A 25632-nucleotide genomic window follows, 5' to 3' on the forward strand; every position below is an offset into this window, starting at 1 on the left:
GACCACTCAAAGCGCTTTTACACTATGTGAGACATTCACCCTTTCACACACATTCACACAGTGATGGTAAAGCCCATCAAACAGAAACTAACTCATTCATACACATTCACACACCGATGCACGGCATCAGCAGCAATTCGGGGTTCAGTATCTTGCTCAAGGATACTTCGACATGTGGCACCGGGATCGAACCCACAACCTTTCGATTAAGGAACGACCCGCTCTGCCTCTGAGCCACAGCCGCCCAAATATGATGCTTACTACATTCTGTAGTTTGACCAAAACATCCAATGTACCAACTGTACAGATAATAGCGCTAAGCTAAAAAGCAGACATTGATTGTGTGTGAAAAAGTTCGGCTGTGTGTGTTTGTTTTCATGAACACTACTTCTTTGTGTCATTGTCTTTCTTCAGTCGTCCATGTAATAATACATTGATGAAGCAGACATAAAGCCTCAGCATAAGTGGATATTTTCAACTTATAGTTAGGGCTGGATCAGGTGAGTCCTGAACCATCCCTTAGTAATGCTGCTATAGGCCTAGACTATCGGGGGATTTCCCATGATGCACTGAGCTCCTCTCTTCCTCTTTCTCTCTTTCTGCACACATTCATGCCCCATTAATGCATGTTTGCAAGTTAGTAAACTTCACTTGTGCTTTTTCTTGTGGAGCCTCCTGCCATGGTCCTGCTTGACTCCCGTTGCTAATATTACTGATATTATTGTTATTATTATTATTATTACTACAGATACTATTATTAATATAATCACTGCTCATTGTCCCCCATCGTTGTTGTCGTCGTTGTCATCATCTTCTTCTTCATGTTCATCATCATCAGTCACTACTATTAGTGTAGTTGTTGCTACTGTTGTTGCTGTGCACCTTCGTCTCTGTCTCTGTCCTTCTGTCGTTACCTCTGTTCTCTCTCTCTTTCTGTCTCTCTCTCACCCCAACTGGTCGAGGCAGACGACCACCCACCTAAAGCTGGGGTTTGTCCAAGGTTTCTGCCTCCTAAAAGGAAGTTTTTCTTTGCCGCCGTCGCCAAGTGCTTGCTCATGGTGGTACTGTTGGGTCTCTGTAAATAATGTTATAAGGAGTTCAGTCTAGACCTACTCTATTTGAAAAGTGTCCTGAGATAACTTCTGTTATGAATTGGCGCTATTGAATTGAATTGAACTTTCACATCTTATCCTCAGTTTGCGTCAAAAAACTTTAACCTAATGATGACACTAAATGAAGAGTCAAAGGATTAAAGCCCCTTGAAGCAAATTGTGATTTGTGTTATTGAACTTTATAAATAAAATGATCATCAAAGTGATTAGAGTTCATCTTGACTGTCCAGATTTATTGGCAATCCTTCTAACAGTTCTCAAGACTGTAAACTTCATGGTGGCACTAGATGAATAGTCAGGAGTTCACCAAAGTCAGTAGGGTTCATCATCTTTGGAACATGAATATTTGTACAATATTTCATAGCGATACATCCAATAATTATTGAGATATTCCAGTCTGGACCAAAGAGGAGGACTAACCCATAAGCACTGTTGAGTATGGTTGAATTGGTTTTTGCAAAATTCTGGTCCACATTTTAAGAGTTAGAAAGAAATAAAACAAGACTATGTCAACATCAACAACATCCAGTTAAAAAAAGGTAGTGTAATCTCCTGCAGCTAGAACAACCAAACAGAGTTTTACCTGTGTTGACTTAGGGAGAAACAAATTTATTAAAGTGTGAAGATCAATTAGGCAGAATTACAGTGGTGCTGGCTTGGGAGATCATGGCCGGGGGTCTCTGCGGTGGTCTCTCCAGATAATCACCAGCCCAGGGCCCTTCATAATCACATGGAGGAGTGTTAGCTTTCACACACCGCTGCTAAAGAGAGGGATTAGAAAGCCACACAGCCTGATGAATGCAGGGTAGGATGGTGTGTGTACTGACAGATGGGGTACTGTAAGTTCAGGTTCTTTATTGTCATATGCACAACAATCATAGTGAAGCAGTTGTTCATAGACAATTCATAGATCTCAGGCTACCTCCAACAGTTCTATCCTGTAGATATGTATTAAAAATCATACAAGTGGAACACAATCTAGTTATAATCTAAGACATAAAATAGTGCAGCAGCTAAAATAAATGAATATAATATACTGTGGTAGCCAGGTGAGTAATGTAAAAAAAAGTATAAAAGTTAAATGTATTGTAACTGTAATATAAACAGATTGTGCATTAGTGTAGGAAATGTAATGAGAACAGGTTGTTGTGCATACAATTATACCATGATGGATAGACAGGTAGTAAAATTACTGTCATGTGTACAGGTGTAAACTAGTATTTTACGGTACCTGTTATACAGGTATAACATGTAAATGGTAAATGGTAAATTGACCTGTACTTGTATAGCGCCTTTCTAGTCTTACCCGACCACTCAAAGCGGTTTAACACTACATGCCACATTCACCCTTTCACACACATTCATACAGTGATGGCAAACTCCTTCGAACAGAAACTAACTCAGTATCTTGCTCAAGGATACTTCGACAGGGACCTGCTATATACTGAGATTTAAACATGTTGTAAACTGTAAGTAACCAGATAAGTAAGCAGGTGGAGCCAGTGCATCTGTGTATCAGTGTGAGCAAAGTGACATAGTGATAAGCTTGAGAGTGCAAGAATTCAACTTATAGCCTGTGGGATAAAGTTGTCCCTGAGCCTGGTGGTGCGGGACCAGCAGTTTGTGGCTGGGGCGATCGGGATCTCTGATGATCCTGTTGGCCTTCTTCCTGCATCACTGGGTGTAGAGGTCCTCCATGGAATGTAGTTTTGTCCTGATGATGTGCAACTTTTACCACCCTCTGCAGAGCCTTACAGTCGAAGCCGGGGAAACTGCCATACTAGGCAATGATGTACCCGGTCAGGATACAGTATCCGGAACCCATGTTGAATCTCCTTAGCCTGCAGAGGAAGAAAAGCCACTGTCTCGTTGTTTTTTGTGGTGGGTCCAGCTCAGGTCTTTGTGAATTTGACGATAGTGTTGAAGCTGTGGATGGTCACACAGTTGCATATGAACAGGGTGTAACGGAGAGGGCTGAGCATGCCAGTGTTGAGAGTCAGGGTGAAGTTTGTGGTTGTGCCTATGCACACAGCTCTGTGTCTGCTTGTCAGGAATTTAAGGATCTGATCACTTAGGGTGGTGTAGAGTCCCAGGTCTTTGAGCTTGTTGTTGAGCTTGAAGGGCAATGGTATTACATGCTGGATTATAGTCAATCAATAGCATTCTCACATTATTTTTGTTTTTTGTCAATCTTTGTTCAGCTCACAAATATATAGTTTCTTTCTTTTTTTAATGCTCAGTGTTTTCTTAAAAGAGCTTTTCCCTTTAGTTTTTAACAAATATTACTCAAACAGGTAGAAATAGTGTGTTTGTTAGGGACTATTTTCAATGGCAAATTTGTCCTCATTTGGTGCTCTAGTGAGTATTTTGGGCAGCAGGATGGTGTTTGAATTACATTATTAATTATATAATATATAATAATAATTTATTACTATAATAGGAATATATAAATATTGATATATATGTTCAGGATGAGCAAAATACCTTCAAAGCATAACAAACATTCTTCATTACAGTCAGTCATGTGTTTTGTTTCGGTCTCACTTAATAATGTAATTTTAAGATTAGGATGGCACAGCGTTGCACCAAAGAAGGCAGAAGTTTACACAATCTGTGCCACTTTTTAGAAAGATTCTGCCAAATGAAAGCATTTTAGTGTATTCTTTGCCCAGAGCATGTCTCATTCTCAGGCTCATTCATGAAAATAATTTAGTATTTCTTGTCATGTTGTGTCATTTAAAGTTTATTAATTCTTTGGTCGAGTCTTGATTCAGTCAGAACACACTATTCCGCTATTCTGATCACTAAAATCCCCAGTGAGCTGGTGTCACTGGTGGGAACACAAGTGTTCTCTGTGGCCAACAGTTGAATATTTATCTGTCAAATTGATTTACTAATATCTATTCAAAATATGTATCAATAATTGTTTCTCAATAATCCTCAGCCCTTTAAGTAAGCTCAACATCAACCAGGCTACAAGCCAAGCTGCTATTCCCTGAACATCTGCAGATATAGTTTATGTAGAAAGCCATCAACCAAACTGCAATACAAAAACAAAGCAATTTAGCAAAAAACAAAGCACACACAAAGATCAGTCTCTAACGGTAATAAAAGCCTGTTGAATCGGTTACATCATAAAATCTACTCACATGCGCTGACAAGAGTAGAAGTAGTTTGCTGCAGGTGTGTGTATGAGTGTGTTTTTGTTTATGCATACTGGGTCAGAGGAATATTTTATGTGTAATTCACACATTGTGTCTCATGTTCTGTTTTCATTCCACTTACTTTTATTTTGACTCATTTTTCTTTTAATCCTCTCTCTCCCGGTGAGCCTCAATGTAATTATCAAATCATAACTTCCCAAATATGTTGATGCTTTAATTACAGAAAACCCACCCCAACGTGTACAGTAAGACTGCAGTGAGGCCTGATAACAATGCATGTGTATGTTAAAACTAAGCGTGGCACCACCTCCCACCCCTTAAACACCAGGTGTCATTTTCATAATTGTTTTAATGAATACTTCAGCTCTGGAATAAGACTTATTATTTTTGAGTTTTCATAGGCCGTGTTAAATCTGTGTGTGCTGCATGTGACGCTACAGTGTTTTTAGGGTTTTTGGACCAAATAATGTGCAGAATAACAAGAGTATGTTTTTATACCTTAAAATTGCACTTCAACAGAATGTATCTAAATTTTCATCGACAGTCAAATTAAAAAATGGAATTTGGTTGTATTGAGTTTACATTTATGTGTTTATCTCTTTTTTTAAAGATCACCCAGCTGGATTAATTCTAATGGATTTCTTTTTCTTTGTCTATTGTACCCCCTGCATTGTCAAAACTTCACAGTCAAACGCCGTAAATACAACATAGCTTTGTTTCTCACTGATGAACATGAAAACATATTCTCTCATCTGACACACACACACACACACACACAACTTCAGGGAGCAGATATTCGGTATACAACAGTGACATCTTCAGTCGGAGTGATGGAGGGCTGCAGACGGAACAGAGGACGGAGACCAGGAGGGAAAGGAACAATAGAAAAGCATCTTAAAGCAGCTCTGTGTGTCTGTCGATGGAGGTAATTACTGCCATTTATAGAAAGAGAAAAGGGCTCTGTGGATATGCTCAAAGTGCATTCATTAACATTTACTCAGCGTTATTCCACTTTCGCTGAATAACAGAGTGAATCCTCAGTTATGTGTACAGTATGAGCTGTTTAAGTTTCCTGATGTAGAAGAGCAGCTGATTGACTTAATGCTGGTGTATACAGTCTGTGAGAATGGGTGGAGGCTTTAACAGAGAGCATTTAACCGCATTCAACACAAACTGGGATTCTCTGCTGTAGGGAAATGATAGCCAGTCCATAGTGTTCAAAAACTGACATCACTGTCAGGTTTGTAATTTATTTTATTCTATAACGAGATATTTATGGATTTAAATCCTTATGTAGCCTATTTTAGATTGATTTTAAAGATGCAAAGTTTTTGTACATTTATAAATGTTTTGCAATTATTTCATAACTTTCATGAATATTTTCACAGGTATACACTTAGTAGTTGATTTACATAAATACATTCAGATAATTTCTCCAATCCCAGACCGAACCCCTCAACCCTCACATTCACCCAGTGTATGACTTATGTGTGTTTTAGTTTTGACTGAAATATGACTGCAGACACACACACACACACACACACACACACACACACACACACACACACCTACACACACACACACACAGACACATGCATATAGTTAAATATAAGTTTACAGTATCAGTATCAGATGTCTACTGCCACAAAAAGGTCAAATGTCATCAATTCATTATTTTGGATGGATTTCAATCTCACCTTGCTGGCCAAATATGCTTTCTTGTCTTAAATTTGATCGACTTTATGTTGCTCAGCTGCTCTGTTAGGGAATTGAACCCTCACTTTATATAGTATATAAACACTAACAACACTATAACAAACTATAATATAAATGATTATTAATATATTTGTCAACTACATATATCTCCCCATATAAAGCATATTTATCTGCTGTGTAACATATTATGAACGCTGGATAACATAATATAACAATAGTCATAATTATTTGTCATTTGTAATAATTATTATTGTATGTCTTCATGCATATTGGACATATTATGAAGTTTGACAGTTGCCTGTGAATCATTTGTTTGGTTAATACATGCTTTATTAGCATTTGTTTATACACCAGTTATGGATGCTGCATATGAGGAGTTATAATAATAGACAAAAATAATGTCTGCTTGAAAACTACATTATAGTGTGTATAAACTGTGCTCACATACTGCTTATAAATGTTAAGGAGAGAGGTTAAAATAACCTGACCTCTGAAGAGCCTTGACACTCAGATAATGCTCATGTTTGTATGGGGCATTTTAATTAGGAGCAGCAAAACTAATCCATGGTAACACAAGAAAATTTGTGAAAAAATAAAAAAAAATGTTTTTTCATCACTGTATGTACATAAAATGGTCGACTATCCAGACTCAAACAAGGATTTTTTTTTTTTTTTTTAACATTAAAGTGAGAAAAACACTGTCCAGAACTTTAACCTAGCCAAACTCTGGGAGGAGGGTTTTATTATTATTATTATTATTATTATTATTATTATTATTATTTTAAAAACAGACAAATGTAAATCAAAGTAATCTTTTGCAGAATTACATTTAAAAGTGAGAATAAATTGCATTGTGAATATTTTCTCCCCTGAACTGCTCTGTAAAACTTGACAAAACAATATTTTTTTCTGATTTGCACATTTTGTTTATTTAATATCTACAAACTCTGCAATTATCTTTTGTGTAAATTAATATTTTATTTAAAGACACCCTGACTAGAGACAAATTCGGGGGGGAACCAGAGCCGCAAATCTTGGAATTCATTTAAAACGTATCATATGTGAGTCAGGAAACATGTTGGCTGCAGTGTTTTATGAGGAAACACTGAGCCATTGAGGAAAATTAATAACTTACACACCTCCAAATTTAAAGCACTCGCATTGTTGATCAGCCTCAACAATATGACTTTTTTAAAAAAAAGACACAATACGCCACTCGCATTACACTTGAAACTGGCATCTGAGATGTCATTTGCATATATTAGCATATAAAGTAATTGGCACAGATGCCAAGGAAGCAGCCGCAAACAGATTAATTGTCATCGAGCAGTCGTGGTGACATAGTTAAAAATGAGCTCCTTTTAAGGCCCCAATTATCAGAGAATTTCCAAAGTAACCTTTTTTCATCAGCGACTCCCTTCCCCACTGTTGTTGCCTCTAACACACACACATTCGCACACACACAGTTGAAGACAGACATGTAATATGCATAGTATCAGCATCCTAAATGTATAAATATTGTAAATAGCTGTCTGTCGTCTTTCAAGTTGTGCCTTTGAAATCAGGCCGTGCCGCGTCCCGCTCTGAAAACGAGCACATGTGCCTTTGTTTAGCTCGAGACGAGAACAAACGGCGAATTCTCACACACGTTCATTGTGAGAATCCGTAATGAATTTTCACAGATAGAAATAAGAATGCCTCTGCTGGGGCTTCCATATGCTGTTTTCTTCTCTTTTTTTCCCGAACACATTTTAATGCTGTGTGAGCACTGGTTTAGGTACACGGATATTGTTGTGCTCTGTGTGTGTGTGTGTGTGTGTGTGTGTGTGTGTGTGTGTATAAATGTTAAAACTGATCTACCTCTGAACCTGTTAACATTTAATAAAAAATCTTCTTTCCTCTCTATCGCTTTATCTCTGCACAATATAAAAGTTCATTTTGACATAAAAACACCTCCTTGTGTCCCGGCTCCAGTCTGACCCCGCTGACCCCACAGTGTGTGTTTCAGGGTCCATCCTGAACCAGGTTGATACGGACTGGAGCCCTTGCTTCTATTCTCCCTGCTAATAATAATTGGATAGTGGCTCCATTTGTAAGCTTGTCTTTGGGAATGCAGAGGTAACAAATGAGCTCGTTTAAGCCGCCTGCACCTCGGAGAGCTTTAAACGCTCATTCCCGGCAGCCACCGTGCAGCCATCTTAACTAATGCTGAGACGACAGAGAGCGAGACAGTGAGAGACAGAGAGAGAGAGAGAGAGAGAGAGAGGAAGGCTGAGGCGATCCCACGTGGAAACATCAGGCGAGGAGGAAGGGGGTAGAGTTTTCAAATCAGAACCTCCCAAACGTGTTGTTGAAATTAGAGTTCAATATCGACCGCAGCTGCAGAAAATATGGCCCGGCATACCTGACATGGTTGTCGTGGTAAATTGAATTTTTTGAAAAAGCTGATGAAGGATTTCACTGGAACACGTTCTGATTTGAGAGTTTCTAAAGTCAGTGTAATGATTAAAATACTAAATAAAAAAAGTATGCCACTGCCAGTTCAATATTTAGTTTTCTTTTACTTAAAGCTGTGGTTTAATGTTCCAAAATTACATTAGGGTACTAGTTGTCTTTTGCTGCCATCTTGTTGTCTGTGTTGATCAGTCGTCTGCTGTTCCTTCCCTTTCATTTCATTTTATTTCATTCTCTTCTTCAGTGTGTCCTTGTCGATTGCAGCTAACTGTGTGTTTTGCTGTGGAAATACATTTACTCAAGTAAAATTTTAAGGTGCTTGTACTTCCATTTTTTTCCACTTTAAACTTACACTTCACTACATCTCACTATTGTACATTTTACTCCATTACATTTATTGGACAGCTTCAGTTACTCTGCAGATTAACATTAGCCCCACCACAAGCAGTTACATAATGCTGCAAATACTGCAAAATGACCTCCTAAAGAGGTTGCTATTCTACCTAACAAGTACATTTGATACTTTTTTATACTGAAAAAATGATATTATATGTATATGTAATACAGTGATATTTCTTCCTTTTTTTATCCAGACCAGAGGACTTCTTCCATCTACTACTATCTTGTGTATATTTATTATGGTGTCTGTTGATTTTAAGAGATAACTTATGGTGTCTTTTTAACATTTGTCCAGATACAAAAGATTAAAATTATTATATATTAATTATAAATTAACCATTTAGCCCATGTATCCAGCCTTTTTGAGAATGAGGGTTACCTAAAGGGAGACTGTCAGAAGGACTTCTCTGTATACTAGACAACCATGTTTAATTCATGCTTTCAACTGAATAACATAACAGTCATTTACACATACAGGGTTAAACCAGTTTGATTTAGTTTCCCTGGTAACACAAGGATAGTATAACTACTGATATGAACTCAGAGTAAGTTTACTCAGCTCAGCTGATCAAGGCAAAACAATTAACTGATTAACTGATCATGAAAATCTTAAAGTGCAAAGTGGGTGAAGGCTCAGGCCACAACTTGGGACTCATAGAATGAGCGGCAGATGCAGAAGGGTTTCAATTGACAACATGTAATAAAGACTATAGTCTCAATTTACTTTTTTAAATCATAAAAACACATCAGTTTGTATTTATTGAATTGAATTGAATTGAATTGAATTGAATTTAAATGATTTGACACAATGAAACACATTTATCCACTTACTTTCAAGTTTTACAGGAATGAAATGAAGATTAAGATTGAGTTTGGAGGAAACATTCTGTGGGCCTCACATAGGTTGGGTATCGGTTGGGTTTTATCCGATACTCAGTATTTTTTAAACGGTTCCGGTGCTTAAATGGTTCTCGAACCGGCACTTAAAAAAAACGAAACCACACACACTTAAAAAACAATACCCTTTTATTTCCAGGGCCAAATTGAACACAATATTAAGTTAACGACATAGCACACGTGATTTGCGGTTGGCATCAAATTACTAGATTTACCCGAAGAGGAAAGGCTGATGTCATCATCAACATCTGTGATGTCCACCACCACACTGGCAGGGCTGGGAGTCTCTTCAATTTGTCCGGCGAGGCCGACACTGGCTGTGGCTGCTGAAGTGCTTGGCCTTGAATTGTTCGGCTTTAAATAAACTCCATGTGTCGCCAGATGTTTCATCAAATTCGACGTGTTACCTCCCTTGCGTGCAATTGTTTTATGGCATTTGTTGCATGTCACAGAGTCTGCATCCTTAGACGTGTGAAATGCAGCCAAATCTTGGAGCGTTTTGCCTTCGGCATCTTCATTGATCCTCTCACTATCAGTTCTGATCAACAAGTATGCTGAGTAGCGGCACTGACGTCACGCAAGTTGACACCGGAACACCGGGGGGCAGTAAAAAAAAAAGTCAGGCACCGAAATGAGGCACCGAAATGTTTGTACTTATTCGGTCTGGTTACTACTGTTTACGTCGGAACCAGTGCCCTATTGGTACCGCGGTTTTCTTCGGTACCCAACCCTACATAGGATACTCATGGGCTTCCAGGTGCCATTGAACACCCCATTGGAGACCCCTGATCTAGACTAACTGTAATTCCTGTTAATAAGATAAAATGAATCATAAAGAAAGAAACTGTAGCCCCATTAGCAAAATTCAAAACACAAGACTGGAAACCTGCTTTCTTTTCAAAAGTGATTGTCCTTTAGCTTAAAGGCACGGACTAACATGAGAGACGACAACTAAAATTGTTTTCCGGCGGCTGTGGCTCAGAGGTAGAGCTTGTCATTCACTAATCGGAAGGTTGATGGTTGAACTGACTGAACCCCAAATGCTCTTGATGCTATGCATCAGTATGTGAATGTGAATGAATGAATGCATTTGTTTCTGTTTGATGGGCTCTGCCATCACTGTGTGAATTCAATTCAATTCAGTTCAATTCAATTTTATTTGTATAGCGCCAATTCATAACAGAAGTTATCTCAGGACACTTTTCAAATAGAGCAGGTCTAGACCGAACTCTTTATAACATTATTTACAGAGACCCAACAGTACCACCATGAGCAAGACCTTGGGCGACGGCGGCAAGGAAAAACGTCCTTTTAAGAGGCAGAAACCTCGGACAGACCCCGGCTCTGGGTGGGTGGTCGTCTGCCTCAACCAGTTGGGGTGAGAGAGACAGAGAGAGAGAGAGAGATGGGTGAATGCGGCTATGTTCCATTGTTGTTGTAAAAACACATCAGTGAGCCACACTGTTGCACTGGGTGACACGTTCCCATGATGACACACACAAAACTTTACTTATACACCGTCCTGCTGCCCCAAATACTCACCAAAGCACCAACTGTGGATTAATCCCCCACTGAAAATAGTGAACAAATTTTAACACTATTTCCTGCTGATGGAGTGAGCTGCTTTTTTCGTAAATTACTTTTTTCTATAAAGTGAAACTATATATGCGTGAGCTGTTTTTAGAAATTTATATCTTCAGTATTAACCAATAGGCTTGCTGTTGAGAGCCACAGACAGGGTAGAGAAGTCAGAAGTAGTAAGCAAAAGATCATCCTGACTCCTCCTTATAGGGTTTCCCTACTCATTCTGTGACCTGTTGTAGTGTCTCTAAAATAATTATTTAAAGTCAAACAGATTTATTCTGCTTCTGATTGGTTAAGCCACACAAAAAATATGTGAATAGACCTCAAATGTGGTTACAAATTATGGATTAGATCAGGCCACATTATTTGTACACTAAGAACCAGCACTTTCAGCATTGGCCATCAAATATGTCTGTCAGCTCAGATTGAAGTATAGTAATAGAAAACACACACACACACACACACACACACACACACACACACACACACACACACACACACACACCAACCAGTCAAATGGAGCCCTTGACACTCACATTAGAATTTTGACATGGCAGAAAATGGAAGAGAATGTGAAGAAAGAAGTAATTGTGTGGTGACAAAAAGGAGTTCCCCCTGGCACTGAGTTGGGAAACAAGACCTTGTTTGGATTTCTAGCACTGACAGAAGGTGTGGAAATGTGTGGGTGTGTGTGTGTGGGTGTGGGTGCGCATATGTTGGTCATTTTGAGGCTGCATCCCGTACTGATGTTGGACAGGCACTCATTGAAATTGTTCACACATATACAGTGTTTCTATGCAAGCATGAGTACCTGTGCAGTTCTGCACTTATGCACGTGTACGTGTGTGTGTGTGTGTGTGTGTGTGTGTGTGTGTGTGTGTGAGAGAGAGAGAGAGAGAGAGAGAGAGAGAGTGTGAGAGAGAGCTCCCATGTGTGTTTATATTCCTTAATGACTTTCTAATTCAGGGCCAGCAGGAACCTGCCTTTATCTCTATTAGTTTAGTAGCCGGGCAAACAAAGAGAGTCTGTGGCCGTGGCACAGAGCCAGAGGAAGACTCAGCCGTTAAAGCACTTGTCCATCTGCGTCTCCTCCTCCTCCTCCTCCTCCCACACTCTTATTCCTCCTCTCTGGGTGTGAAACGCTCTCCTCCTCTCTGTCGGTAAAGGGGGAGAGAAAAAAACATCTTGATTCCAGGCTCAGCAGTCCGCTTACTCAATCTAGAGGTATTGATTGTTCCACTTGCTGATCAAGTGCAAAAAAAAAAAAAAATAGTGTGGATTTGGGAAAGTGTGTGTGTTGGTGAAATCAGTAAATTAGTTTTTCTTTGCTAAAAGTCTGGCACCTCTATTCCGCGTAGTGAAAAATGAGGCATGACATTCCCATGAGATGTGCAGTGATTTTACACATTCAAATGCATAAGAAGGAATCAGATACTCACATATTATTAATAGAAAGTCAGTTTTAATAAAATGGGCGAAGGTGTAACATTTGGCACAGAAACAATGACTAGACAGTGAAAGGGATGCTTCTTTAACCAAAAACTGATGTTGTTTTTTTTTACTGCAAGCAGAGCAATTAAGGAAAAAGGGTAAAATGCATTTAAAAATCTGTGGCACTGAAAGGCCAAATCCAGCAACAAGACTGTCAGAATGGTTTGTTATAAATGTAGCTCTGATTAAAGGACTTCTCACAATAAGAATAATAAACTTCCCCCTCCAGTATTTCTTCTTGTTGCTACAGTATGATGTTTGAATGATGTCTGGGCAGAGTTTGACACTAGAAGGATGTTTTCACATTCATCTATTGAAAGTGGAAAGTTGCTCATTGAAAAGCTGATTTTAAGGGGTGGGGGCTACCAGCAGGATTTGTGTGATCACAAATAGTTTGGAAGTTGAATCCTGGTCCAGTATGCAACTTGTACATTGTGATGTAGAAACTTGAAGCCACCAGTGCACATCCACTGAGAATGGACTTTACAGTGAAGTAGGAGACATCTAGTGTCCAGCAGGAAAACTTTAGAAATGAACAAAATTTGCATATCAGAGATTCTGGCAGTAAGATTTAAGATTTACTTTATTAATCCCTATTAGAGAAATGTCACTCTTTTTTTTTTATATATACACACAAAGCCTGAAATGCACAGCAATGCACATGCAGGGCTTGTGGACATGCAAACATGGATAGAGATGGTGGATTTTAATGAGGTAGAAGGTATTTTAAGGATTTTTATGTGGAAATTACACTTTTATGTGGAAAAAAAATCAGACACACATTATTTTTAAAATAAAAAGAAAGAAAACTCCACCAGGCCATTTGAAAACAGTACAGTAACAGTTTAGACAAAATAAAAATGTATCTATTTCATAACTTATCCTGTAGCACATTTTTAAATTAACATTTATTACATGAGTTTATTAATGACCTTTGATAGAATAATCGTTATAATAAGCTTTTATCAAACCAGACATGTGCTTACCAGCATGTGAAAAAAGTAAATCAGAGGACTTGAGTTAATATTATTTATTATTGTTACAAAATAAGTTAAAACAGCAGCAGTATATATCTACATATATCTACATTTTACACAAAAAACTTTTTTACTGATGAGGAAAAGGCAACTTTGACTTAATGCATATTAAAAATAAAATAATGCAAAGTCATAGCCAAACCAACACATATGCCAATATATTGTGGCCTGTTGTATGTTAATGATTTACAGGATAGGGTTGGTGATTTATTTTTATCATTGTTAACAAATCCTATAACAAAAAGAATCAGTCCACAGGTTTCCCACCACAGCATCAGGAGTGGCTCCTGATAGGATTCCTAGATAAATATAAACTGATATTTATTTCATGTATTTTCTTATTTTACTTTATTTTACCAAGAAGTCCCATTGAGATGAAGAGAGAGCTGGTCAAGGTAACATATAAAATCTTAATATACAAAATACACAATAGAACAGAACAATTATTTAAACACAATGGCCTCTGAGGAAAAACCTCCACATGCTTCCATCACCACATTCTTTATGATTCACTTAAATTCATCAATGGATATAAAGTGGCCCATGGTGCTTAGTAAGAAAACGCAGTCATCCCCAGATCTGTCAAAAGAGAATAACGAAAAAATAATTCTCCAAAAATGACAATGTTCTTTTTTTACTGGATACTTTTATCTCTCCAGGCCTTTAAATGAAAGTCTGTGAAAAACTCATGTCCACACCGGAGTGAGGTGTCATCAGTAAATCAAGAAAGATTGGGAAACACTGCATTAGTCCACCTCGTCTTTTGATTCCCTTGCTCTAAGTCTCAGCCCACAGGTTCCTACTGAGGATGGAAATCTTTAAAAACATCTCACAAATATATATATATATATATAATATGTAGTTTCATTTTAAAAAAAAAGCCTAGTAGTTTCCTAAAACATATTCTGACTGTATCAAACATTACTCAAATAGGAGGAGATTTGTTGGTTTAAGCGGCAGATTAATCCACATTCTGTGTTCTAGTGAGTATTTGGGGCAGCAGGAGGGTGTATAAATAAAGTTCTGTGTGTGTTCATGTTAATTAAAGAACATGTCAGCATTTTACATAGTTTCTGGACAACAATGGAGCTCTGTGGCTCAGTCTTTGATACATACACAATACTTGTTAGTAGATACATTCAGTGTTGTGGGATTTGCTGATGAGAATGAGATGAGAGTGCCGTATCACAGGGCCTAAAATATATCACAGATGATCATTTTACAAACCAACATAACCTCTGACCTCTCGTGCTTTACTCAGGTCATCTATGTTTCCTCTCGCTAAAGCACCCTGGGGCTCCTTCCACGGGGCGCGCGGGGCAACTTGTTCCTTTGTGTTCACCTTGTCAGCCTCATTATGTGGCATATGCTCCTCACCGCCACAACAGCCGCTCACTATATGTCGACTGTGTGGTTGTTTTGTGCCGGAGCACTGCCAGAATAGTCCCATGTGACTATGGGGACAGGCTGGGGACATACTGATATTTAATACTGCGCTCTGATGTATGGAAAAATGGGGAATGGGCTGCTCTCACCACTACATGTGTACTTGTATATGTAAGTGCAAACAGAAAAGGTACACTGTCTTCTCACCAAGAAAAGGAGGCAGGGGATGCTACCCCATCCTTTTCTTCTTGGAGCACGTTCCCTTTAAACAATGACTGAGGTATGGAAAGGGGGCGGGTAACAACTATACCCCCCCACCTCCACCCCAACTACCTCCTTTCTGTGGAACTATTCAAGGGTTATGGGAGCGGTGGCAGATGTGCGTTTACCAGTTCCCACTGATGCTATAGGAGGCCAGGTAATTCAGTTGTTTGTGCATATATGTGTGTGGATATGTGGTGCAGGCAAAATCTGTTCACACCCATTATGGGGGATTCAACTCCCTCTGGTCAACCATCCAGTTGGGTTAGGACAGGGTAGGGGGTTAGGCATGTAAGATTTGGGTTAAGGTTGCAGTGGCAATTCTGGAAATGAAATGGAGTGAACACACTCTAAAGAGTAACTCAGTTAACCTATTGTCACCACTTAAATAAATACATGGTTGCAAGATACAACTTCTAATTTATTGAGTTAGATAGACCTTTTAAGTTGCAAACATTGTTTTAATGAGTTGTGTTGACATAAATAACATCAAACAAGTTAATTTTATGAGTATTTGATTGTAGAGGATTTCCCTAACTCAGTGTAGATCATTTGTTGAAGATGATTTCACAAAATTTTAAATTCAATAACACATTCATACAGCATTGGGAGCAACTCAGGGTTCAATATCTTTCTTTCATGTGGCAGCAGGAGACGGTGATTGAACCAACAACCTTCCGATTAGTGGACGACCTGCTCTGCCTCTGAGCCACAGCCGCCCATTAGAAGTTGACATAACTCAAAAAGAGTGATGCAAACGGTTGTGTTATTCCTGTTTTATTATTGAGACAAAACAAATATTTTTAAAGTGAAAAAATTACTATAAAGAATGATAGATGCATTGGTCAGGTTGACAAACACTTTATATTAAGGTACACACAAGTTTTACTGATGATGGAAAAATGAGATCCTTAACTTAAATGCACTTAAACTGTCTCGTTTATGAAGTGAACATACGTAAGAAGGAGACGGGGTCTCCAAATTACCGCTACTATGAAGGAAAATATTTTAACCTGTTAACCCAAATGCACATATTTTGTCTCATAAAGTGAGTGCACATTCTGTTTGTTTTACTGAGAGAAAAAAAGGAGAACCTATTAATGTCTTTTTTTTGTCTTTAAAATGTACGTTATTTCATGATGAGAAACGTGTTTTATCAAACATATATGTCTTCAAAATGGCCAATTTACGGTTCATGAAAATGCATTGATGCAGAAACAGCAGTTAAAATGGTCAGCAACCTAATCCTATAAGCACTAATTTGCTCTCTTACTGTGAATTGGGAATTAATGCCTTATTCTGCATGACCATATTCTACAACTACTATGTCATTAACCAAGAGTCCTCAACAACCTCCTAATTACTGCTTATTTACAGTAAGTAATAAAGTTGTTGTACATGAATTATGATGTTAACATGCTTTGCTCAGTATGGCTCTTATAAGGTGTTAGTACCACAGTAATATTCATTCTCCCTTAATAATATATGGAAGATATAATATAATAATAGATAATATGGTATATTCTTATGTAACAAAACACAGATCTTCAAGTGTTAATTGTCGAAATAACTCTAACCCCTGTGTTCTAACTAATATCTCCATTCTAAAGTCAGCTGTTGCTCATAACTAATATGCTTTATTTATTAGGAGTGAACACATTTCACCTGTAGCTTCCTCAAATTAGAAAGGAAATGTACTCTTATAATAATAATACTTATAATAATTTCCTAAACACCATGCCATAATATATGGCATATATATATAATTTATATATTATGGTAGATTAAATTATTTAAGTTTGAATACAGTCAATAAAGTCATAATACCCTTTTTTTTTCTTAATAGACAGAGTGCATTTTCCTTTCTTATAATTAAATACAGTAATACTAACTAATTGGTGTACTGAATAAAATTCTGTGTACAAAATACACAAACGTCTGCATATTTCTAGCGATATACTTCCTGATTTTCCTTTGGATTCAGGGATTTTGAGGGTGCAGCAACAAAATCAAGCAGAGCAACTGTCAGAAGAGTGCATCAGGCACAAAAGCCTACATCTTACAATGAAAATAACAGATAAAGCAGGCCGAGCAGCAATGTGGCCACAAGTGACATTATGGAAAATTATTCAGTTCAGTTCAGATGTTTATTGTCTCTCTAAGGTAAATGTGATTTACAGTAGAGGGCAAAACACAACATACAACATGAGACATTAATCACAACAGTTCCAATGCACAGCATCTGTTCATTAAAAGTATCAAACCATTGGAAAGGTAGCCATGATAAAGAGTTTTTCTCTAGCTGAGCTGACTACCTGCTGGCACACACAATAATATTAATAATAATAATAATAATAATAATAATAATAATAATAAGAGCACTTTTAAAATCAATGTTACAAAGTGTTTCATAAAATCATGAAATCATCAATTTAAAGAGAATTTAAACCAGGTGAAATAAGAAAAACATTCTACAACATACTTCTGAAAATTAAAATTCAAGTAAAATCAGGATACTCTCAGATAAAAGATATCTTTATAATGAATGGCATAACAGTGACTCTCACTTATGATTGTGTGTAGGAAAACATCCGTTTGGGCCCCAGGAGGTCACGTGATAAGCAAATTCCAAGTAGCTCCAAGTTCTGAGCTCACAAGCTTAGTGTGTGTGTGTGTGTGTGTGTGTGTGTGTGTGTGTGTGTGTGTGTGTGTGTGTGTGTGTGTGTGTGTGTGTGTGTGTGTGTGTGTGTGTGTGTGAGTGAGAGTGAGAGTGAGAGTGAGTGAATGTGTGTTTCTGACCCCTTTGGCTACTGTGTAAGGCGTCATTGGCATCCCTCTTTCACCCTCTACAGAAGGCAGTGGCTGTGAACTCTGACCCCCCACCCCCGCCACAAACACACACACACACACACACACACACACACAAACCTCTTTCACCAGCAGAAGGTTGCATTGCTGTTCTCCACATGCCCGCCTCTCACCCACCCAACCCCCCACACGTCCTCATCCTCCACCACCACCTCACCTACCCCTGGTGTTGGCAAAGGCATCTGGGTGTGTGTGTGTGCGTGTTTGTGTGTGTGTGTCAGGCGGGCTGCTGCGTGGTGAGCGTGCCCTCTGTCATTCACGCAGAGCAGCCCTGTCCAACTGTCACTTCCTGACAGGCCGATAATCAATCTCTTTATTAACTGCTCTGCTGCAGACTGCCACCACTGGGGGGGGGGGTTGAACAGAAAGGAGGGAGGGAGGAGAAAAGAGAAGAGCAGGCTGCAGCTCAGAAAGTTCAGTTTGTTCTTTGTTAAGGCAAAAGGTTCATTTTTAAGGCAGCTGGGGGGGGGTTTCCTTTTATTTTGAAAGGCTATACAGCACTTAATGACACAAAAAAAAATCTGTGTTACTTATTGTTAATGACAGAAAGGGAGTATGGGAGTGTTTCTCAACATGAGGGTCAGGACAGCCACAGAGGTTGCAGAATAAATTCTTAGGATCACAGTATTATTTTTTGTTATTTAACTTTAGTTTCTAAAAATGTTTCAAAATAAAATATAATAATTTATTATATTTATTATATTTGATTCACTTTAAGGCTACACAAGCCAAAAAGGCTTGTGTATATGTGGTATTTTGTCTTTTTTTGGGGGGGGGGGTTATTTCATGTGTTTATGTTGTTATGTAGGTTGTTTGTGATGTTGGTTGTTTAGCTTGTTTGTTTGGTTAAATCCAAGTAGAAGCTGTGGACCCTCTAATAGCCACTAGGTGGTGGTTTTAATACAGACTGTATTCATTCTATATTAAAAAAAAAACATCTTCTTTCCTGAAATATAGTAAAAAGTGAATAGTTTAAGACAACCTAGGGGTTCTGACCCTCACTAGGGGTCACCAAAGCCTCACTGAGAGTCATGAGGCCTTCTTGATTTTAAGGGGTGTAAGAAAACTTAGTAGGGCATTTCAGCATTTCATTCATTTCTGTGAAGAAAACTGAATGACATTGTTCTTTTTAAAGTTTAGATTACTATTTAAGCTTTAAACAGGATAACTGCACAGTGACGATCTGAACACAAGCTATATTCACAGAGCCTTCAAAGCCTCATCCTGCATTAGAAAAGTTAAAACAACCGAAGAGCTAATAGAACAATGAGAGAAAAACACTGAATTTGTCAAAAAAAAAAAGTATGTATGATTGATTATTTGAACAGAGTATTGTATAAAAAGTTCCTAAAATTATCAGGAAAATAATCTTTCATCCAAATCTCTGGTTTTACACAAACCTCCTGCAGTTATTGTATTCATTGTTTGTATTCACTGTTTGTTTTTATCAGTTGTTCTCTACTGTTATTGTTATGCATTGAATATAATATGAAATATACATACAATATGTCATTCTGTCAGTTTACTCAGTGATAGAATGTGCACACATTCGCCATAACAACCTGCAGTTACACTATGTTAGTATTGTTTTTTGTTTCTGGCCACCTGATTAAGTCCAATATTCAGTCACCTTTCAGCTTTTTTCCCTGGTTAGCCTCAAGATTTTCCACATTTTTTCCCAACAGGCAGCAGGTAGCTTCTGTGTGTCGTTAATCATAGTTGCCATTTTATTTCACTTCTCATTTCATTCACTCTGACATTGTGTTAATGTTAGCCTATTTTTTTTTTTTTTTTTACTTTTGCCCTAACCAGTAAGTGACCAACCTTTTTTTTTTTTTTTGGTCGACATTTAGGCTATACCTGAATGTAATATTGTCAGGCAGATGCCCTACACATCTCATCAATAGAGAACACAATAGAGAACTACGTTTGTAAAAAAAAAAAAAAAAAAGCAGCATTAAACACCAGTTTTCATAGCAAATCAACAATATTTCAGTCACACTGAACAGTTTTTAGGTTGATTTCATACCATGGATGTGATCAGACGTGTAACATAATTCTGTTATTGAAACTACCAGGGTGTACCAGTTGCTGCATTTATGTTCTTCCTTTTTGGCAAGTACATTGATGGTAATTGTAAAAAATAGCATACAACACTAATCTGATTTGAATAAAAGAATGACATCTGACTGAACAGTAGCCTATTGGCAAATATGGTGCATGCTTTTTTGTAATGTAACATGTTACTAATGAGCCGCTGGTCACACCCATGCTTTGGCGATCCTTATAGACCAAAACTAGCATGCAGCAAAACCATGCTTACTGACGAAAAACAGATGGATTTTAGCTCCACAACAGCTCTCAAAAATGCTTCTGTATCTTCATTTTTACTTATTCTGTGAGGTTTCCCAGCATTCTCTGCCACGTAGATGAATTGTGGCATTTAAGTAGCAAGAGAAAACAGTAAACATTGCAACTGTTACATGTTACATTTAAGCTCTCCACCAGATCCATTTGAATTGCTCAACACATGGGGTGGTGATTCAGATGCTTGGAACCAGCGCACTGTCTGTCTCCTGGAGTGAGACTGGGTTGTCCAGGCACAACTGTAAACATAGGACAATGAAAAGGAATTATCTTATTGGTGGAAAAGTGAAGTTGGACCCTGGCACCTCCTTTCTGGTCACCTCTGTATGATCGCCTATTCTGAAACAGTGACCATGTCAAATGGCAAAAGTATAATGTATCTGGTCCATCGACATATATAAAGATGGATGACATGACAGCTCTCCTAAAGTGAACCCAAAACATCTATATCGCCCCCTGGTGGTTGACTGCAGTACAGGTCATAAAGCCTGTTTCCTCCATGTTAGCAAATTGGACATGGGCCAAACTAAAAAATCAAAATACACAAAGATGGTTTTCGTCATTTTAGGTATATCTTATTACACTAATGTATGTTCAAGTGTTCATTTTACTGATAAGTTTGGTTTTAATTAGTTATGTGAAGCTATAAAAAGGGGGTTTTATGTCATAATTGACAGCTGAGCCTTACTATTGGCTGAGCCTTACTATTAGTATTGGCTGGGTGTATGGGTGGGACATCGATACCACTGCGCCAACCCCAACCACTACTGCGCAGACTCTGGCTCCAAGTGGCCAAATATGCAGGATATTTTGGCTTCATTTTTGTACAGTTGGAAGAAGTGGAAATGGCCATCTTTCATATGTCAATGATGTGGTCCTTAAATAACAGCAATAGTTAAAGATGTTGTTCCCTTGACAACTGTTGCTATTTAGTTTTTCATGACAATACAGGACAGCTTTTGCTCACAAACAGTGGTTATTGTTATCGGACACTCTGCGTTAGCCAATTGTTCTACTTCCGAATAGACCTTTTTCACAGCAGCCATTAAATAATAGGGTAAATACAGCTGTTACTGGTTATACTAATTAAGGCTTCATTCCATTTAGTGTAGCAGAGCCTTTCCAGTGAGCCAGCATGCACCTGACTCTGTTTGACCTGAATGGAACAACCTTAATTGGTAACACCTGTGTTTACCCTACTATTTCATCTCAAATGGCTGCTGTGAAATAGGTCTATTGACTGCATCTTTCCTCTAACATAACATTAACACAGACTCAAATACAATAAAAAATTTCCAGGGTAAAATAGATTATTTCCAGGATATTTGATCATTTTAATCAGTTTCCATGTGGAAAACTAGTCTCTAAACTTCCAGATTTTCCAGGTTTTCCAGAATGCGTGGCAACTGATTTTACAGAAAGTTTTACCTGGTCAGGGGGGCCTCTTCCACAAATCAAGGATCAAGGTTTTTTTCATCATTGATCATCAAAGCAAACAAAAGGAAATGTTTATTTTATTTGTGTGGGATGTACTTGTGTGTCAATCCCGATGAATTTCACTGGTTGTGTTTCTGTGTGTGATCCACAGGATGAGCTTCTGATGGAGACTCAGACAAGACTGCAGGCAGAGATCATCCAGCGCAATGCCAGCCACCCCCCACTCGCCACGGACACATCAGAGATGTTACCCACCGAGGCCGACGGACAAGCTGACAGCACGACTACAGCCTGAGACTGCGCGCACGTGGAGCACACAGAGGAGGAGAAATAGCTAACCTTGTACAGATCACCTCAGAAAGCACTCATGGATTCAGTCACACAGACACCCAGTGTGTCCCAGTGTCCCAAACCCAAACAGCTGACTAGCAGATATATGCGAATAATAATTCTATCGCAAATAATGATAACCATAAAACTCCAAATCTGGGTAATAAAGGCGGAGTAGAGCTCCCTAATGAAACGCCGGCCTCCCCGCTGCTTCCTGCCTAATGTTCCCGCCGAGCCGCTCGCCACTTTCCATAAAGCAATTTTGCAAGCCCACTTCAAACGTGAATCACCTAGAAATGAAGAGAACTGCCCTCCCCCCCTTTGCCCCCACACCCGTCTGAACTCCCCCACCATCACCCCCTCCCCTTCACTACAATACTCACACTAGAGCTCTAAGTGTGTTTGTGTGTGTGTGTGTGTGTGTGTGTGTGTGTGTGCGTCTGCGTTGCAAATCCCTGTTTGCTTGTGTTCCATCATCACTTAATGTTCACAGTGATGCATTGCGGGACTCTCCTCAGAGGTGTATGTGTGTGTGTGTGTGTGTGTGTGTATAGGGATGTAGTGTCATTACTCTGACATTGGTAGCAGCCATGGTCTGAGCCAAGTTCTATCTGCATTAATCAGCTGAGAAGCGCAGGCAGGCAGACGTTCAACAGCAATACAATGTGAAACAGCTACAGAAGTCTGCATGGTTTTACCAAGTGCACAAAGGATGATTTCTGTTTTTACATATTTTCAGTCATTGAGTGCTTTTTCAGGATTCCTACTCTTTTTAAGAAATTATTTTCCAGGAGTTTTTCCAGGAGTTTTCTTCATAGTTGACAGCAGTTGCGTCATATAATTTACCAGAGGTCTCTGTCAGTGGTCAGCGTTGATGGGACTGTCTGCGTTAGCTCGCTTTTTGTGGCACCCTGTCACAGCATTTTACTGACATTGTAGTCTGAACTGGCATTAAAGATAATTAAAGATGTATGAGCTGCCTACTTTTCTGATTGTTAGCAATACACATAACCCAAGGTTTTTGTTTACTACTATTAACCAGCTTGTAACTCCATCTCCTCCTGCTATTCATGCCTCCTCTCCTGCTGACTGTGAAAAATTCCTGTCTTTTTTCATTGGCAAGATCGATGGTCTAAGGTCTCATTTTCCCCTCACTGTTCTTCCCCCTGAAACATTCAGTCGTCCTATTTTAATGTTTACTGGTTACTATTTTTCTCCTATTTGCCAGTGTTCAGCCACTTCCTAAAAAACCCTCTCTCAATCCAGACCAGTTTGAAAGCTATAGAGCAATCTTCAAACTTCCCTTTTTATTTAAAATACTCAAAAAAAAACTTGTTGCATGCCAGCTTCTGAAGCTCGTAGAGGGTCATAAAATCTTTGTCATATTTCAATCTGGTTTTCGCCAAAAGCATAGCACTGAGACAGCATTACTAAGAGCGTATAATGACACTTTCATGCATGCTGACAAAGGTGAAAGCTCCATCCTTATTCTTCCCGATCCAACTGCTGCCTTTGAAACCATTGATCACCAAAGACTGGTTGTCTCTTAATTTTCTTCACCTAAATCCTGATAAAACTGAGATAATTTTATTTTGACCTGAAACCTTTTTTTCACTGCAGTGGATCAGTTTATTTGACCATTACGCACACATATCAAACCCACTCTTAGGAATCTTGGTATCATTTTTGACCAGTATATGACATTTGACCATCATGTTACAAAACTTCCAGTCCTGTTTCCTGCAGCTACGAAATATTACAAAAAATTACTACTTGTCCTCCAGAGATCTCTAACTATTGATTCACACCTTCATTTTCTCCCATCTAGATTACTGCAGCTGTGGTTCAGAGGCAGAGTGGGTTGTCCACTAATTGAAAGTTTGTGGGTTCGATCCCCGGCTCCTCCCGCCACGTTTCAAAGTATCCTTGAGCACAGTACTGAATCCTGAATTGCTCCCGATGCTGGGCATCGGTGTGTGAATGTGTATGAATACGTTAGCTTCTGTTTGATGGGCTTTGCCATCACTGTGTGAATGTGCCATGTAGTGTAAAAGCACTTTGAGTGGTCAGAAGACTAGAAAGGCGCTATACAAGCACAGGTCCATTTACTATTTACCATTACTGTAATTCCCTCTACATGTGTTAGTCCAAAATGCAGCCACCAGACTTTTAACAGGACCAGCCTTCAGTCCCACATTACTCATGTCCTTGCATCCCTCCATTGGCTTCCTGTAAAATTCTGAATCAACTGTAAGATCTTAATGATTACATTCACTACTTCAAGATCTTGCCCCCAGTTACATTTCAGATCTCTTTGTTCCTCATTCCACTCCTCAGCCAATTCGCTCCTCAAATCTCTGCCTTTTATCCATTCCCCGCTCTAACTGTAAAACTAAAGGTGACCTTTGCAGTTTTAGCCCCAACATTGGAATAGGAATAGTCAGTTAGATTTGCTGAATCCATGAACTGTTTTAAGCGGCTCCTCAAAACCCACCTCTACAGGCAAGCCTTTTATAGATCTCCTTCTTATTTGTTTACTTATCGCTGTCGTCTCTCTTTTTTAATTTATTCTTTTCCTCTTTATCTTCCATATGTTTGTATCTATATGTTCCCTATGTATGTATATGATTGGGTATGGTTATGTATGTACACATTTATATGTATATATGCATATATATATCATATATGTATATTATTTGTTTGTTTGTGAAGCACTTTGTAACTGTGTGTAAAAAAGTTCTATATAAATAAAGCTTTACTTACTTACTTACTTACTATAATTTTGTGTAGGCTGCAAACTCACAATTATGTTGGGTCACCACATCGATGCAGAAACTTCCAGGAGCGTACATATGTTCCCCGGGTTCTATGTTCGCCGCTTTGTATGGGACCGGGGAACCCTAACCCTAACCCTAACCTTAGCGGCGAACATAGGACCCGGGGGAATATAGGGATGACCCCAAACTTCCAAGTCTGCATCACGATGGATTTTACAATTGAGAAATTTCTACACCTCTATTGGCATGAGATTGGGCTGCAAGTGTTTTATTACCTACCAATATTCAGAAAAAAATCTATGAAAATACCCACAAAATGTAGGAATTAATTTGTATGCACAGGTTAAGATCA

At 38.6% G+C, this 25632-nt stretch overlaps 1 protein-coding gene across 1 annotated transcript in view; it reads left to right on the top strand.

Moving 5' to 3' along the window:
• si:dkey-288a3.2 (protein phosphatase 1 regulatory subunit 37) overlaps positions 1–25269 on the top strand; it is an 84978-nt gene extending 59709 nt beyond the window's left edge. The window contains exon 13 of the mRNA XM_051384006.1: positions 22325–25269. Within this exon, the coding sequence (XP_051239966.1) occupies positions 22325–22468 (144 nt within the window). The 3' untranslated portion in view covers positions 22469–25269. The remainder of the gene's footprint in view (positions 1–22324) is intronic.
• The last annotated feature ends 363 nt before the right edge of the window (positions 25270–25632 follow it).

The sequence above is a fragment of the Dicentrarchus labrax genome, unplaced genomic scaffold (assembly GCF_905237075.1).
Source record: "Dicentrarchus labrax unplaced genomic scaffold, dlabrax2021, whole genome shotgun sequence".
Classification (NCBI taxonomy): Eukaryota; Metazoa; Chordata; class Actinopteri; family Moronidae; genus Dicentrarchus; species Dicentrarchus labrax.